This window comes from Ogataea philodendri, assembly GCF_020536065.1.
Source record: "Ogataea philodendri strain CBS6075 chromosome Unknown scaffold6, whole genome shotgun sequence".
NCBI classification, from domain to species: domain Eukaryota; kingdom Fungi; phylum Ascomycota; class Pichiomycetes; order Pichiales; family Pichiaceae; genus Ogataea; species Ogataea philodendri.
In genome coordinates, this window is record NW_025764087.1 from 477,555 (window position 1) to 490,742 (window position 13,188).

The 13,188-nt window shown below is 48.5% G+C and overlaps 13 protein-coding genes and 1 pseudogene across 14 annotated transcripts; 8 read left to right on the forward strand and 6 right to left on the reverse strand.

Annotated features, from left to right (window-relative positions):
• Window position 1: 1 nt before the first annotated feature.
• OGAPHI_005281 (uncharacterized protein) lies at window positions 2-2,569 on the reverse strand (the record flags this gene model as incomplete). Its single annotated transcript, XM_046206449.1, has 1 exon — window positions 2-2,569. The coding sequence occupies one exon, from the start codon at window positions 2,567-2,569 to the stop codon at window positions 2-4; it is 2,568 nt and encodes an 855-aa protein (XP_046060214.1).
• OGAPHI_005282 (uncharacterized protein) lies at window positions 931-1,613 on the forward strand (the record flags this gene model as incomplete). The annotated part of the gene is made up of 2 exons (XM_046206450.1): window positions 931-964; window positions 1,279-1,613. The coding sequence occupies 2 exons, from the start codon at window positions 931-933 to the stop codon at window positions 1,611-1,613; spliced, it is 369 nt and encodes a 122-aa protein (XP_046060215.1).
• OGAPHI_005283 (uncharacterized protein) lies at window positions 2,229-2,651 on the forward strand (the record flags this gene model as incomplete). Its single annotated transcript, XM_046206451.1, has 1 exon — window positions 2,229-2,651. The coding sequence occupies one exon, from the start codon at window positions 2,229-2,231 to the stop codon at window positions 2,649-2,651; it is 423 nt and encodes a 140-aa protein (XP_046060216.1).
• Window positions 2,652-2,865: 214 nt separating this feature from the next.
• On the forward strand, window positions 2,866-3,573 carry OGAPHI_005284 (uncharacterized protein; the record flags this gene model as incomplete). Its single annotated transcript, XM_046206452.1, has 1 exon — window positions 2,866-3,573. The coding sequence occupies one exon, from the start codon at window positions 2,866-2,868 to the stop codon at window positions 3,571-3,573; it is 708 nt and encodes a 235-aa protein (XP_046060217.1).
• Window positions 3,574-3,600: 27 nt separating this feature from the next.
• Window positions 3,601-5,694, reverse strand: OGAPHI_005285 (uncharacterized protein; the record flags this gene model as incomplete). The annotated part of the gene is made up of 1 exon (XM_046206453.1): window positions 3,601-5,694. The coding sequence occupies one exon, from the start codon at window positions 5,692-5,694 to the stop codon at window positions 3,601-3,603; it is 2,094 nt and encodes a 697-aa protein (XP_046060218.1).
• On the forward strand, window positions 4,631-4,924 carry OGAPHI_005286 (uncharacterized protein; the record flags this gene model as incomplete). Its single annotated transcript, XM_046206454.1, has 1 exon — window positions 4,631-4,924. One exon carries the CDS (start codon window positions 4,631-4,633, stop codon window positions 4,922-4,924), a length of 294 nt encoding a protein of 97 aa, XP_046060219.1.
• A 269-nt stretch (window positions 5,695-5,963) lies between the features above and the next one.
• OGAPHI_005287 (uncharacterized protein) lies at window positions 5,964-8,687 on the reverse strand (the record flags this gene model as incomplete). Its single annotated transcript, XM_046206455.1, has 1 exon — window positions 5,964-8,687. One exon carries the CDS (start codon window positions 8,685-8,687, stop codon window positions 5,964-5,966), a length of 2,724 nt encoding a protein of 907 aa, XP_046060220.1.
• Window positions 7,507-8,229, forward strand: OGAPHI_005288 (uncharacterized protein; the record flags this gene model as incomplete). The annotated part of the gene is made up of 2 exons (XM_046206457.1): window positions 7,507-7,619; window positions 7,698-8,229. The coding sequence occupies 2 exons, from the start codon at window positions 7,507-7,509 to the stop codon at window positions 8,227-8,229; spliced, it is 645 nt and encodes a 214-aa protein (XP_046060221.1).
• A 346-nt stretch (window positions 8,688-9,033) lies between the features above and the next one.
• Window positions 9,034-9,918, forward strand: OGAPHI_005289 (uncharacterized protein; the record flags this gene model as incomplete). The annotated part of the gene is made up of 1 exon (XM_046206458.1): window positions 9,034-9,918. One exon carries the CDS (start codon window positions 9,034-9,036, stop codon window positions 9,916-9,918), a length of 885 nt encoding a protein of 294 aa, XP_046060222.1.
• Window positions 9,919-9,942: 24 nt separating this feature from the next.
• OGAPHI_005290 (uncharacterized protein) lies at window positions 9,943-10,269 on the reverse strand (the record flags this gene model as incomplete). Its single annotated transcript, XM_046206459.1, has 1 exon — window positions 9,943-10,269. The coding sequence occupies one exon, from the start codon at window positions 10,267-10,269 to the stop codon at window positions 9,943-9,945; it is 327 nt and encodes a 108-aa protein (XP_046060223.1).
• Window positions 10,270-10,502: 233 nt separating this feature from the next.
• On the reverse strand, window positions 10,503-11,114 carry OGAPHI_005291 (uncharacterized protein; the record flags this gene model as incomplete). The annotated part of the gene is made up of 1 exon (XM_046206460.1): window positions 10,503-11,114. The coding sequence occupies one exon, from the start codon at window positions 11,112-11,114 to the stop codon at window positions 10,503-10,505; it is 612 nt and encodes a 203-aa protein (XP_046060224.1).
• On the forward strand, window positions 10,784-12,168 carry OGAPHI_005292 (uncharacterized protein; the record flags this gene model as incomplete). The annotated part of the gene is made up of 2 exons (XM_046206461.1): window positions 10,784-10,844; window positions 11,210-12,168. 2 exons carry the CDS (start codon window positions 10,784-10,786, stop codon window positions 12,166-12,168), a joined length of 1,020 nt encoding a protein of 339 aa, XP_046060225.1.
• On the reverse strand, window positions 11,676-12,299 carry OGAPHI_005293 (annotated as a pseudogene). The gene is made up of 2 exons: window positions 12,268-12,299; window positions 11,676-11,919 (listed from the first exon to the last, which is right to left on the reverse strand). Coding segments are annotated over exons 1-2 (276 nt in total).
• Window positions 12,300-12,356: 57 nt separating this feature from the next.
• Window positions 12,357-12,659, forward strand: OGAPHI_005294 (uncharacterized protein; the record flags this gene model as incomplete). Its single annotated transcript, XM_046206462.1, has 1 exon — window positions 12,357-12,659. The coding sequence occupies one exon, from the start codon at window positions 12,357-12,359 to the stop codon at window positions 12,657-12,659; it is 303 nt and encodes a 100-aa protein (XP_046060226.1).
• Window positions 12,660-13,188: the final 529 nt, after the last annotated feature.

Genomic DNA, 13,188 nt, shown 5'->3' on the forward strand with positions numbered 1-13,188 from the left:
CTCAGAAAAAAAGCTGCTGCTCTTGGCTCACAGACAGCTTCTCTAGTTGCTGGCGCAAAACCGCGTCGTAGTCAACGTCGCCTGACGCCGCGTGCGGGTCGTTGCTGCTGTTGGACCGCGACCGTGTCTTTTTCTTGTGTGCACCCGTGGACGGCCGCTGGTGTCGTTTCAAACCAACCTCCTCGTAGAGCCGCTTGTACTGGTGGCCGCTCAAACTTGGATCTTGCAGAACGTACCGGATTCTCGAGCTGATCCGCTTGCGCAGCTCCGCGTCGATCGTCGGAAGCGAAAGCACCTTGTAGATGAACGTGGACCCGTTCGACGTCTTGTCGTTCAGAATCTGTCTCAGCGCCTCGCTCACGTGAACACAGTCCTCGTGTTCAAACAGATCCTGGCCGAAAATCTCCTTCAAAATTAGGTCCCGCGCGTTGTTGTCTCCACGGAAGCTCAACAGCTTCAAAACACTCAAGTTACCAACTTTCGAGCAACACAGCTTCACAAACTGGCTCTCGTCAGAACTCTCAGAAAGAAGCAGCTGTGTCAACATCAAGTGTCTGTCGTCAACAAGCTGACAAGTATCCAGGAACCACGTGATCAAAATCGACCCGTTGGAGTCCACAACCAGTTCCCAGAACCATGTAATCACACACGCAGCAATGGCAACAACCGTTTCTCTGCTCACACTCTCGCTCTCCAAACACGTACGCACAGCACGAGCCCCGAATCTGTTCTTGGACAGCTCCAAAAACGTGCTGAGCATGGTCTCGGAAATGAAGTCGTTGTAAGGCTCGCCAAACTTCAACACTCCGTGGATCACGTAGTTGGCATACTGGTCGTTGAAAAGCTGCGTGCAATAAGGCTTTAGCGCATTGGCAACCATCCACTTTTCTCTATCTGTGGCAATCGTGTTGATCACCTTTTGAGCAGCCCATGTACCGTTTTTGTGAGCACCGGTCTGGGCAAAGTAAGGAGCAAGCTTTTTGATCATCGAGTCTCTGATTGGGTTGTCGCACACTTCAAAGAGCTTCTGGACAATGGTGTTTCCCAGATAATCCGAGGCCAGTTCCGGAAGCTCGTCGTGCATGGCCAACGCCAGTTCTTCGATCTCGATTTTGGACAAATGGTGGCTGTCGAGTTGTTTTCTAATCTCGCGCAATTTTGGCGTGTCAAAGTGTCTCACCGCAGCAGGTGCAGGCAACTTGCCCAAATCTTGCTTTCTAATAGTTGGGTAGTTCAACGCATTGCTCACCATAATGTTCAAATGATTTCTTTCGCTAGCAGAAAGACTGATCTTCTGGAGCAAAACGTTCAACGACGACTGGAAGTTGAAAAACTTGTCGTTCAAAATCGTCATCTTGGAGCTCTTTGCTGCGGATTCCTCCCTCTCCCGGTTAACAGGCAGAATTGGAACACCCAACGAGGAAGGCTTGTCGTTCAACGAGAGGATCTTGGCAAACGAAACAAGACAACAGAGACCAGGCATTAATTCTTGGAAATTCATCTTGGACTTGCACCTCATTGCGCTTTCAACATCAACAAACTCGACAATGGCCACCAGGTCGGGGTTTTCGCTGCAAGTGACGATCCGGACCGAGGTCATTGGGCCAAACTGATTAAGCATCTTGTAGAAATTAAGAGCATTGGATAGTTCCTTGTCGTTTGGGATGTTGATGAACAACAGGGTGTTTGTTGGGCCGAGCGAAGGGTTGGTGTGCGTCGAGGTGATCGAGATGCACAGCTCGGGCAAATTATCTTGGAGCAAAGGCATGCTCGAGGGTTGTGGGAATACGCCACTCGTGTGAGAGCGAGGTCTCCCGTTGGTATCATCTAGTAACCCAAAATTTACCGGCGGAACGAACTCTTCCTTGATCGGGGTGTATTGTTGGAGGAAAAGCTTTTCCGACGGGTTGAACAGAGCGTTGTTGGCAGAGTAAGATCTGATTCTATTAGTTGAGCTGGCCGGGGAAGTTGCCGACCCAGACGGAACAGATGGAACCGACGGAATCGTGGTAGAGGTCGCGGACGACAAAATCGAATCAAGATCAATGTTCAACTGCGGTATCTGGAGCAAGGTGTTGTTCGGATCCTGAGGAACAGGCAGAAACGTCGAGCTGGAGTCCTGCTGGTCCGACCAGATGCTGCTCTGGATCGAGGCCGACCGGATTCTTGTTTGTGTAGGTTGATTGAGCAAATTGGAATCTTCATACACCGCGTTCAAACCGGGACTAATGCTGACGTTCAAATGGTTTGTTTCCGGAGGCAACAGCGGGGTGGTCGAGGTGTTCGTCGCCGAAGGCATCGGACCGGCACTAGACGACAACTTGGTTGGTAACGTCCCGCTTCTGTGTCGAGTTCTGATTCCCACGTTGGATGCTGACGAAACAGAACACGAGTTCAACGGGTCGGCCAAACTGGAAGCAAGTCCTGCTGGCTCCGACATCATGAAATTGGACAGATCAATAGAAGGCACTGGCTGTTGCATTGTCGCTGGTTGTTTGTCCTGGGGCGGAGTCAACAACATATCGGGGGCTTGTTGGAAATCTCCAAACAAAGGAATGCCTTGTTGCATTAAGTTCGATCTGCTTGAAACAGCTAAAGTATTTGCTGGGAATTATGGTCAAATCACTAATGTGGACAAATGTGGCTGGTGATGTGTCCCGAATGGAGCTGTTGTATTTGTTTCAACCGGAGTTTTGCAGAATGTCGAGAGATGTTGAACTTATTTTATTCGAAATTCCCTCCCTTGCCGGTAACCGCGCCACAAAACGTGGCTAATGGACACGACCCTGTCTCGGGAGACGCCGGGGACGCCTTGGCGGGTATTTGTGTGGGGAAAAAAATTTAAAAATCCCTACAGCGCGCGCCATGTCTGTTTCTTCCCGCAACGGGGGCTACTCTGCGACTTTTGCTACGCCGTACCAGAAACCTAGTCATTCTAGCTTTGCAGACGTTCTGGTCAACCCGTTGTCCACCGTGGCCAGCTCAATATCCTTGAAATCTCCCTGGCACCTGGCAAAAATAGCTCCCATAATCCCCGAGCTACCATATCTTTACAACGAGAAACATACCTACTATCCTCGCTTCAAAACCAAGAAATTCACCTCATCGCTGGACCAATCCTTCCAGAATGACCCAGCATCCTCCACAACGTCGGTTTCATACGCCAAAATATTTTATTCCAGATTCTACCACAAAAAATCCAACTCTAGAACTCTCAACTCCATCATCTTGTATAAGAAAATCGACCCAACCAGCAAAGCGACATTCCAATTGGTTGAAGACAAATTGCACGCCCTAGAGTTCGGTACCAAGGGCCCTCCATCGTCACTCCAATTGATCAAACAAACCGCAACTCTTGTCAACGACCTTCGTCTGTTAAATCTCGAAAATACAGTGGAACATAATTACGGCATTCAAAGTGAACCTTATCTCATGCTCCAAGATCCAGAAATAACAGACGAGATCTGGTCAGATCTCACCTTTCTTCGCACAACCCTGGAGTCGGTCCTGGAAACCCTCCTTTGCGAATCGGACATTCAAACAGACTCTGTAGAAACTCTTTATGAACATTGATCTCAACCCATTATCGCAGTGTAATTTTTATAGATCTTCCATAACCTCGTCGTCATCCATGTTCTGAAACAGCTCGGTCTCGGCAGGACGAAATGCTTGTCGCGGCTCGGGACGGACCCGCGTGCCTATGTTTGCATTTTGTCTCAATCTTTGCGGTTGATGAGGATGATTTTGCAATAATTGGAAAAACCGTTGGATGCGAGGAACATGCTCTGCTGGCAGTCTCGTAAATACACATCGTCCAAATAATTCCAAATGCGCACGCGGAACGTTCAGTCCGTGGAACTCGTTGATGAAACGATCCAATGTATCCACGAAAACCCGGAGTCGTTCTCTCTGGATCGGGTCCTGGCTGAAAAGGGTGTCGTTCACGTCGTCAACTCCTTCAATCACCGCAGCAATAATCTCAAGCAGCTCCGCGGCCTCTCTTTCAGGGTCCTGAGGAGTCTCAAACAACTGCAGCAGATGGTTTCTCAACTGCGCAACACCTTCACCACTGAAAACACAAAAAATGGATTTCTGGTGTAAATTAAACTCCTGCGGTGGCTCCCGGCAAAATTGGGTGATGTCAGGACGCAGGAATTGCGAAACTCCAGTCAGTGAGATGTGTGTGAGCTTTGGACAGGCCTTCAACAACCTGTAAATTGGGTATATTGTAAGATTCATGCAATAACTTAAATGAACACGCTCCAGCGTATCATCACTGTTTCTGGCGTTGGTAGCAAGGGCAAGAATGCCTTCGTCAGTAATCTGTGCACATTTGACAAGACCAATCCGTCTGAGACGCGGAAGTTGGGACAGTTCGTACACTGTTTCGTTTGTCAGTTGTGTACAGCATGCAAGGTCAATGTATTGTAACCTGTAACAGCTTTTGATCAGATCCTTGGCTCCAAAATCGGTAATGTTGCTGCAATGACCAAGATGCACGTAATGCAGGTTTTTTCCTAGCGTAGCAATGGCTCTGAGGGACGCGTCTGTGATGGCGGTACATTTGGAAAGAACAACGTTTCTTAGTTTGGGAGCCAACTTGATCACTTTTTCAACGGCTCTGTCGGTGATGTTCGAGCACTGTGTAAAGTCCAGGATCCTCAGTTTGTCCAAACACAACTGGGCGCCGGTTTTGGACTCGAAGCATTCGTATGTGATGTTTGAGTTTTTGGAGATCTTGAACTCTTTCAAGAACTCAAGCGTGGAAAACAGGTTGTGCAAAGACTCGTTTGTCACTTTCTCACAGCCATGCAGGTCGATCTCAACAAGGTTTGGACACCGGCTGACCAGCTCGTTGACAACCTCGTCGTCAACGTTGTTGCAATCGCTCAACTTGACACGCTTCAACAGCGGACAACTGTGAATCAACGACATCACCGCTTCTTTCGAAACTTGGAATGATCCCGGAGCATACAAGCCCTGGAGCCGTTTGCAATTGTTGGCTAGCTCGTGATAAATATCGTCCTGGATACCTTTCACACCGGTCAGATCAATCGATTGCAACCGATGACAACCTTTGATTATCGAAGATATATGATCATGGGAAATGTTCGAACAGTTGACCAACGTGATTCTTTCCAGATTGTTGGCTCCAACGAATAAATCCAAATACTCGTTGGTCACCAAATGAGGAACCAAGGACAAATTGAGTCTTTTGATATACATTCTATAGTCCCATGCAGTTTGTGTTTTCGGTATATTCATCACCTTGCCCAATTTGTCAAAAATAGTACGAGATGATATTCCTGGACGAAACCAAATCAGTTCGATTATCAGATTCGCCCAATATTGACATGTCAAGGCAACAGAAATCAAATCCGATTTGGAATTCAAATATGAAAATATCACACACAAAATTTCAGGAGGTAGAACAGCAATAGGGTTATTGATCGTGCTGAAATTGTATCCTGATTCAGAAGAGATTGATCCCGTGCGAGCCTTTGACCGCAAAATAAGCTTGCGCGCGTGTTGCTCATTATCTGTATCTGGGTCGTTCATTTCTTCGTCGCTAAGAGGACCGTCTAACGGAGCCATTCGCCCACTGGGTTTCTGTGTAAGTATTCCCAACACGTTGGATCCAAGTGACGACATCGATCCGAGTGACGAACTATTGGTATTTGGTTGCTCGGACATCTTGTGAGCTTTGTCAGTAGTTGGTATTAAAGAGCCAGAAATCAATTGAGCACGCGTTTTGGCACTCCGAGCTTCAAAAAGTAATATCTATGTGGTATGGATATCCCGATATTCGCTCCTAATCTGCTCAATCCCTGGTTTTAAATACAATCCGTCTTGTATCTTATTCTTTATTTATCATTGACGCCATCAGATGGAGTTTTTCTTGAACCTAAAAATCGTACACCCGTACACCATGTACCTATTTATTAGCTCTACATGTACAAGCTCTAAAAAATCACGTCCTCGTCGTTGTCCTCGGCCACCGGAAGCGCCTCCAGGGCAGCCAGGGCCCGGGCCGAGTCCACACGGAAATTCTTGATCATTTCTTCTGTCTTTCCAAGAACCGCCCTTGATGCTTGTTCGGCCTGGTAATTGATCCATTGCTTGATTGTCATCTCCAGCTCTTCTTCAGGCATCTCGGCAACAAAGTTGGTCAACTTGCCTTCCAAGTCGTCGTTCAACGATTGGTAATCGCAATCTAACAGTTCTTTCGTATATTCGATAGCTTCTTCAAGCTCTTCGCTATACGATTGTTGTTTGATTGGCTCCCATTGGAAAGACTTCCGTTTGACCTCTGGCGTGCTCTGGTTGCCAGAAAGTTGTTCCGCAGCAAACGAGATTCCGTGTGCTGGACTCTTCTCCAATTTGGCTGGGCTTGGCAAATTCTCTTTCTCCACTTGGCTTTCTGGCTCCCTTCTGATAGGAGAAGACGCAATTGTTTGTGCCACGGACTTTTCAGGAGATAGTTCCCGATACATGACCTGTGGAGCCTCGTCTTCATACACCTCAGGCTTTTCATTAAAGATTTCGCGCTCGTACAAAGCAACGTCCTTGGTGGCGGGCTTCTCGATGGCTGTCGTAGTGACTTTTTCAATGAGTTCCGGTTGCTCGCGCGCAACCGGACTCTTTCCGACCTTGTCAGTCTCTGGCGAAACTTCCTTGCTTCCACTGCTTGTGGTATCTCTGATTTTCTTTGCTCTCCGTCCACGCTTTCTTCCAAACGAGAGAGGATCATCGGAGGAAACAACACGACCTTCAAACACACGGTAATGCGAGCGCGTGTCGGACTTGGAGTTCTGGTTGGATGGAGAAACAGAATGGCTTTCCGAAGGCTGTGGAATCATGCTTTGCAAGTCCTTGTCCAACACGACATCGTCCTCATCTTCGTCCTGAACAACCTGTTTTGCAGACTCTTGAGTCGCGTCCGCAACAGAAATAGATTCCTTGGTAATTTCTTTTGGCTTTTCTTGTTCTTGTTCCTCTTCAATTTCCGGCTGTTCCTCAATGCTCTCCATCTTGTCGTCCACTTCAGGCTCGGACTCTGCTGCAGAGAAGTCGGTTTCCACTAACTCCTCAACATAATTCTTCGTCTCAACCGATCTCTCAACCATGTCAATATTAGAATCGCGTGCTCCAGGCAAAGATGCGACCAGAGTATCCTGATCTGGGATTTGACCAACAGAAGTTTCTTTGAGATGCTTTCTTTGTTTCCTGTGTTTCTTCTCTCTACGTTTCCTCTTCTTTTCTCTTTCCTTCTCCTTTGCTTCCTTTTTCTCATTCTCCTTTGCCTCCTTCCTTCTCTTCTTGTGCTTCTTCGAAACTTTCCCGTCTCTCTTGCGCTTCTTGGATGTGCTCTCCGCGGACTCCTCCTGTGGAACAACGACTTTCTCCGGACTGTTAACAGTTTCAACAACCTTTTCCTCTTGAATTTCTGCTTGACTGTCCACTGTGTCCTTCACTTTGATGTCGTCTCTGGTACTTTCGTCTAGCATGTCCATTTCTTCAACAGGATTCAACGGGTCGATCTGTTTCATTTCTCTTAGCGACTCGTCCAGTCCCATGTGGAAACTTTGGCTGTCGGGAACAACCATCTCTGGCTCTGCGTAGTCTGGAACGATCTGGTCGGACGCAATTGGCTGTTCCTGAGCCTCCTCTGGAATCTCCTCGGGAACCTCCTTGAGAGGCTCGGATGGAATAGGTTGTCGTTCCACATACGAGGCATTTCCTCCTGTCGAAGGACGCGAACGGTTGAAAAAAGTAGACGATCTGCGCGAGTCCTCCACAAAGAACAGATCCTCAAGCTCATTTAGAGTCGACATCGGGATCTCAACAGGATCAGCAGCAGCCTCCAAGCTATCATCGTCCACGACCTCTTCCTCTAGTCTGACACTATCGATCTGTGGGTGCTCGGGCTCTGGATTCTCTCGCGGTGGCTCGTCAGAGTCCATTAGAATATCCTCCACTTGCGTCTCCGGAACCACTTCTGGAATCACCTGTGGTGCCTCAACAGATTCTGGTTCTTGTAAATCAATCTGGAGAGGCTGTTCATCGACCTTCGTTTCTGTAACTGTCTTTTCCGGTTCCACAACTTCTGTCTCCTGCTTCTCCTGTATCTGTTCGATCGAGGTATCAGAGATCTCAATCACGTTCGAGGCAACAACGCTATTTCGACGCGAATACACCCCCGTGCGACGTCGTCCGCTAAAGACGTAGCAGTCGGGTGTGCGTTTCTTGTGTTCTGCAGCCACGTCGTCGCCTTCTTCCCAGCCCTCGAGACTGGTTCCGCAGTACATGCAAGTTGTTGTGTCGTCTCCCTTTTCGTAAGCCGAGTAGTAGAACCCGTTTTCCGCCAGTTCTGTGCTGGAGGGCATTTTTTTGTTTCTTTCGTGCGGCCAGTTGGCCAGCTTGAACGTTTTCAGGCGGATCTGCGCCGATTCCTTCAGATCGGCAAACGTCTCGTGCTCGTCCCAAGAAAGATGGTCGGTTTCGTGTTGATGTCGCGCGCCCAGAATGTTCGAAAATACGCAGTCTGGCGAACTGCGCAAATGTCGCACCGCAGGCGGATCTGTCTCTCCCGGAGACCAACCAAACTCCTTCACCTTGCACGTAAAACACCCCACCCTGTCCATGTGGGTCTTGGTAGGGTCGAAGTAGAATCCGTTCACCGCCATTGTTTCCGGCGACGGGCTCGCCAGATGCCAGTACACCATCTCGCCGGCCTTGTGCACGCCGTCAAAGGTGGCTTCGCGCTCTTTCACGCACGAGTACTTCCTTCTCATTAACAAGATAAAAAATAAACAAACAAAAAAATGCCTACAGGTTTAAGGGTTGGCCGTGTGTGGGGGCACACACGCATCTACCAGACCGATGCAAAGATAACTTGGAATTCTCAAAGGCATAACTAGTTTGTCGCGAAACGCAACTCTTCGTTAAATCTACACCACCAGCAATCTCACCCCCACCGATCTGGGCCCCCGTACTTTACATAGCGTAATCACACAATTTTTTCATTTTCCCATGTTTGAAGAAATAAGAGACCGGCTCTTGCTGGTGTTCAGATCCGGCAAGTACGCCCAGCTCCCGCCCGCAGACCTGGAGAACCTGTACGGCGTGTCTTCTGTGTTTCTCAGACTGAACGAGTCGCGGCTCGGCCAATTGGAATACTACACGTTGCTGGAACTGCACTTCTTCCTTTGTCTGCTCACGTTGCGGGATAACGAGGCAAAATCGGCACTGGATAGGTTCGGCGACAAGTTCGAGGCGCGCTCGAGCGAAAAACTCACTGTGTTAAGAAGCTACTACATCCAGGTGCTCGGTAAGAAAGACGCCCTTGAGTATCTGGACAAGGCGTCGGCCCCACTGATCAAGTCCCCCGTCGACCTAACGTCCAAGCCCGTCAGCCGCGACCCGAAAAGTCTGCGTCTTGTGGAGAAGCGTAAAGTGGCTCTGAAGTCGTCTTCCCCCACAGAATATATCGAGAACCTATTGCAATACGTCGACGACAGCCCGTTGGACTACGAGACGTGGATGGAGCTGGCCGAGCAGTACGTCGACCTAGGCGAGTACGAAAAGGCGTACGAGTGCGTGCAGGAGGTGCTGGTGGGTGCTCCGGGTGCCTACGTGGTGTGGTGTCGGGCAGGAGAAATATGTCGCAAGATTTACGATAAGGACGCCCGCAGCAAAGACGTGCTGAAACAGGCACAACGGTCGTTCCTCAGAGCAATTGAACTATGCGAGCTGCACGCCCGCAGTTGGTGCGGTCTTTTAGTCACAGCAAGAGACCTAAAACAAACCGAGATAGAAAACCTTGCCCGCACCAGATTAAACCAACTGGTAAAGGACTCGGCAACAAACCAATCCGACCTCGACAGAATCAGCGAATTCTTATCTCTCATTAACTAACCTTACAAACAACTAATGGTACATTCAAGCAATGGTACAACATCCACCAGTTGGCTCGTTGTTCGGAGACTTTGTCTTTTCCTGATAGCGTGTTTCTGTGGGACCCCATAGTTCGGGAATAAGACCGTCCTTGGTGGTTTCTGTGTATTTGATTATCATCAGCGAGCTGTTGGACGCGTTCACACGCTCCCTTGCCAGCTCTCGCTTCAAGCGATTGTTATATTGGTTGAGCCGCTCGAGCTTCATACTCTTCATCTTGTTGAGCTGGATTATCCTCATCAACTTTTCGTTCTCTGGTTCCGGCCCAGTAATGGGAGCACTATCGGCATTTTTTAGAAACCCCAATTCCATCACTGGTGTCGAAAGAGCATTCAGATACTTAATATAATTGCTATCCACCCACCAGGGCTAATAATTTGTATCAGGTTTCTCCAGATAACAATACTTTGGAAAATAATGCGGCTGTGCGGCACATACACACTTCCAACATTTAAACCTCTTTCACCCACTTATCGGTGCATATTGTGCGCCATAAATTACAGTATTCACGGACCTAATCGTCACTAAAAGGTAATCTACATAACCTAGCCCCCCACCATTTCCTCGGTAGAGTCCACTTTTATGCTCGCCAAATGGTCCGACGTCTCCTTCTCCTTTAATTCGTCCTCTTCGTCTTGCGCACACCCACAGTCGTAGTCCTCCAGAATCGTGGAGCAGTCGTACTGTGGTTTTGACAGACGTGTGTTGACTTGGTTATGGATGTGGCAGCCCCATAACGCCGCCGTTTTCCGTGAGCTCAATTGCGGCGGATATTTCTCTAGCAGCCCTGCAAAATGCCGTGCGCAGTCTCCGCAGGGATACACCAATGCAAAGGTCCGAATGTAGTCGGCCAGATGCTGCTTCTGGTCCGGACTTGGCGTGTCCGGGTATCGGGCTAGAATTGTATGGAAAAGTTTCCAGGCTGCGTTTCCCAGCTCAGCTTTCAAAGTCTCGTTGGCCATTTTGGGCATGAAGGGCACGGTGTTTGTGGTTTGGGCAGGTTCTGTGTCCTTTGATATGGGCACTGGGGCGTCGAGTCTGTTGTTCGATGCCCAGTTATTTGGCACCAATATAACCAATAACACCAAGATTATCACCGTCCCGGTGATAACCCCTGGACTTTTCTTATAGTTCCTCACTAATCGACCAAGGTTCATGGAATGATACGATATTTTATTTTTTAATTTTTGAGGAAAATTAATTTGATTTACTAAAGTTATGTCATCGCAACCTCCCAAATATAACGCAATAGACTCCATCCAAATAGACGCTGCCCGTCAGATGCACAGACTCACAACCAGCAGCAGGCTTCCCCAACGGCCCGCTCGCCCGCCTGTGCCCAAAGAACCAGTGGCAAAACCACCATTGCCCGTATCAACAGACTCCCCCAGTTGCGCCTCTTGTGGGACCGTGATCACCCCGAGTCCCGTTGCCACGCTTCCTTTACGTGATACTCCGAGCATCAACGTGGGCGACTGGAAAATCTACACGGCTCGGCACCCGATCCTCAATGCGTCCGAGATCGACGAGTTCGAGTCCATCTTGAACTTGCCTGTGCCTGAGATGATTTTCGGCAATAACCGAGTCCGCATATCCCATCCAAAGCTCGAGATCGACTTCTGCGCACTGGATGCGCTCAAGCTGGTCGAGTTTAACCCACCCAACTTGATCCAGGTCAGCTACGCGTCGGAATGGGTGAAAAGTCGCCAACATAAACACTACAACAATTCCGATGTCGTGCTCGAAATGTACAAGCCTTTCGACTGGACGTACAGCACGTTGTACAAGGGCCTCGTGTCGGGCTCGGAGATGATCAGGGACGACACGATGGAGATTCCGTTGGAGAAGCTGAAGCGGCAGGACCCTATCTTGTTCTTTGACGAGATGGTGCTATACGAGGACGAGCTTGGCGATAACGGGATATCGGCCTTGAGCATAAAAATCAGAGTTATGCATTCGTGTCTGTTGTTATTGCAGCGGTTATTCGTGCGCGTGGACAACGTTCTTTTGCGGATCTACGACACAAGAGTTTACATTGATTTTGAGCAGAACTTGGTGATCCGGGAGTTTAAAAAACAGGAGCTGGAGTACGACAAGTTATTCCGGCTATGTACGGGCAACGACCCGCGCAAGATGATGCGCGACATCAACTGGTGTTCGCAGCGACTGCCTGTGGTGTCTGTGGAGCGCGAGTATGCAGAGTTATCGTAGCTTGCCTATATAACTAAGGAGAGAAAAAAACAGAGTTGGTCATGTTATGCGGTGTAATGTCAAGTTTTGCCCTACAAATAACACTTACCAGCCACGTACCAGCCACATTTAACACACCTCACACCGCTCATTGTAGTTTCCTTTTTGGTCTTAAATCAAAATTTAATCAATATCTCTTGTCTTCACAAATGGACAAAAAGTCGAATTTATCACAGAATCAGCCAAGCCAGCGAGACATGTCTACCGAACATAGTTTTGTGCATTCCACTCCGAGCTCTCCACAAAGCCAGTCACCCGGTAATGTTTATAACTCAGGAAGAACAGTTGTTTATAACCAGTCCGGCTATGTGAACTTGGTTGTTTCCCCCTCTAGCTCAGATCATGATGATCCTGTTTTATTTGGTAATTCCACTTCTGGAAGCAGAATTCCTGAGGATGATGAACAGAGCCACCACGATAATCTTCAGTCTGTACCCAATCGCAACAAGTAGAGGTGACGCGTCAGATCGCGAGATAGATGGCCGTGCTAACCGCCGGGTACGCGCCATTTTCGGCATTGACGATGGGAAATCAAAGCTGAGAGCTGCTACAAAGGCTGAATCGTTCTCTCAGCGGTATGCGATGACGCGCAAGCTACTCGCAGAGCTAAAAAAGAGAATTCCTCATAATTATGAACAGAAGAAGATCCCTAGATTGTTCTACCATCCAACCTGGCTTGGATCATTGCGCAACTCGAATATGATCAGGTTGTTCCATACACGTTATCATGACATTGAATTGGAGAAGGCGATGCCGAATGAAGTTCACGATTGTCTTTCGACGGCTGATAACCCTTTTGAGGCTGTCACGTACGCGGAATGTGTACGATGCAGACACATCTTTCGATTCCATGGACACTCCAACGCACGCACAGATGCAAACATCGGAACCCATTGTAGGAGACATCCTTCTGAGGTTTCAACATCCTCTTCTCAACGTACTATTGAGGTTAACTTTGTTGGAAAAGGAGAACCATTTGAA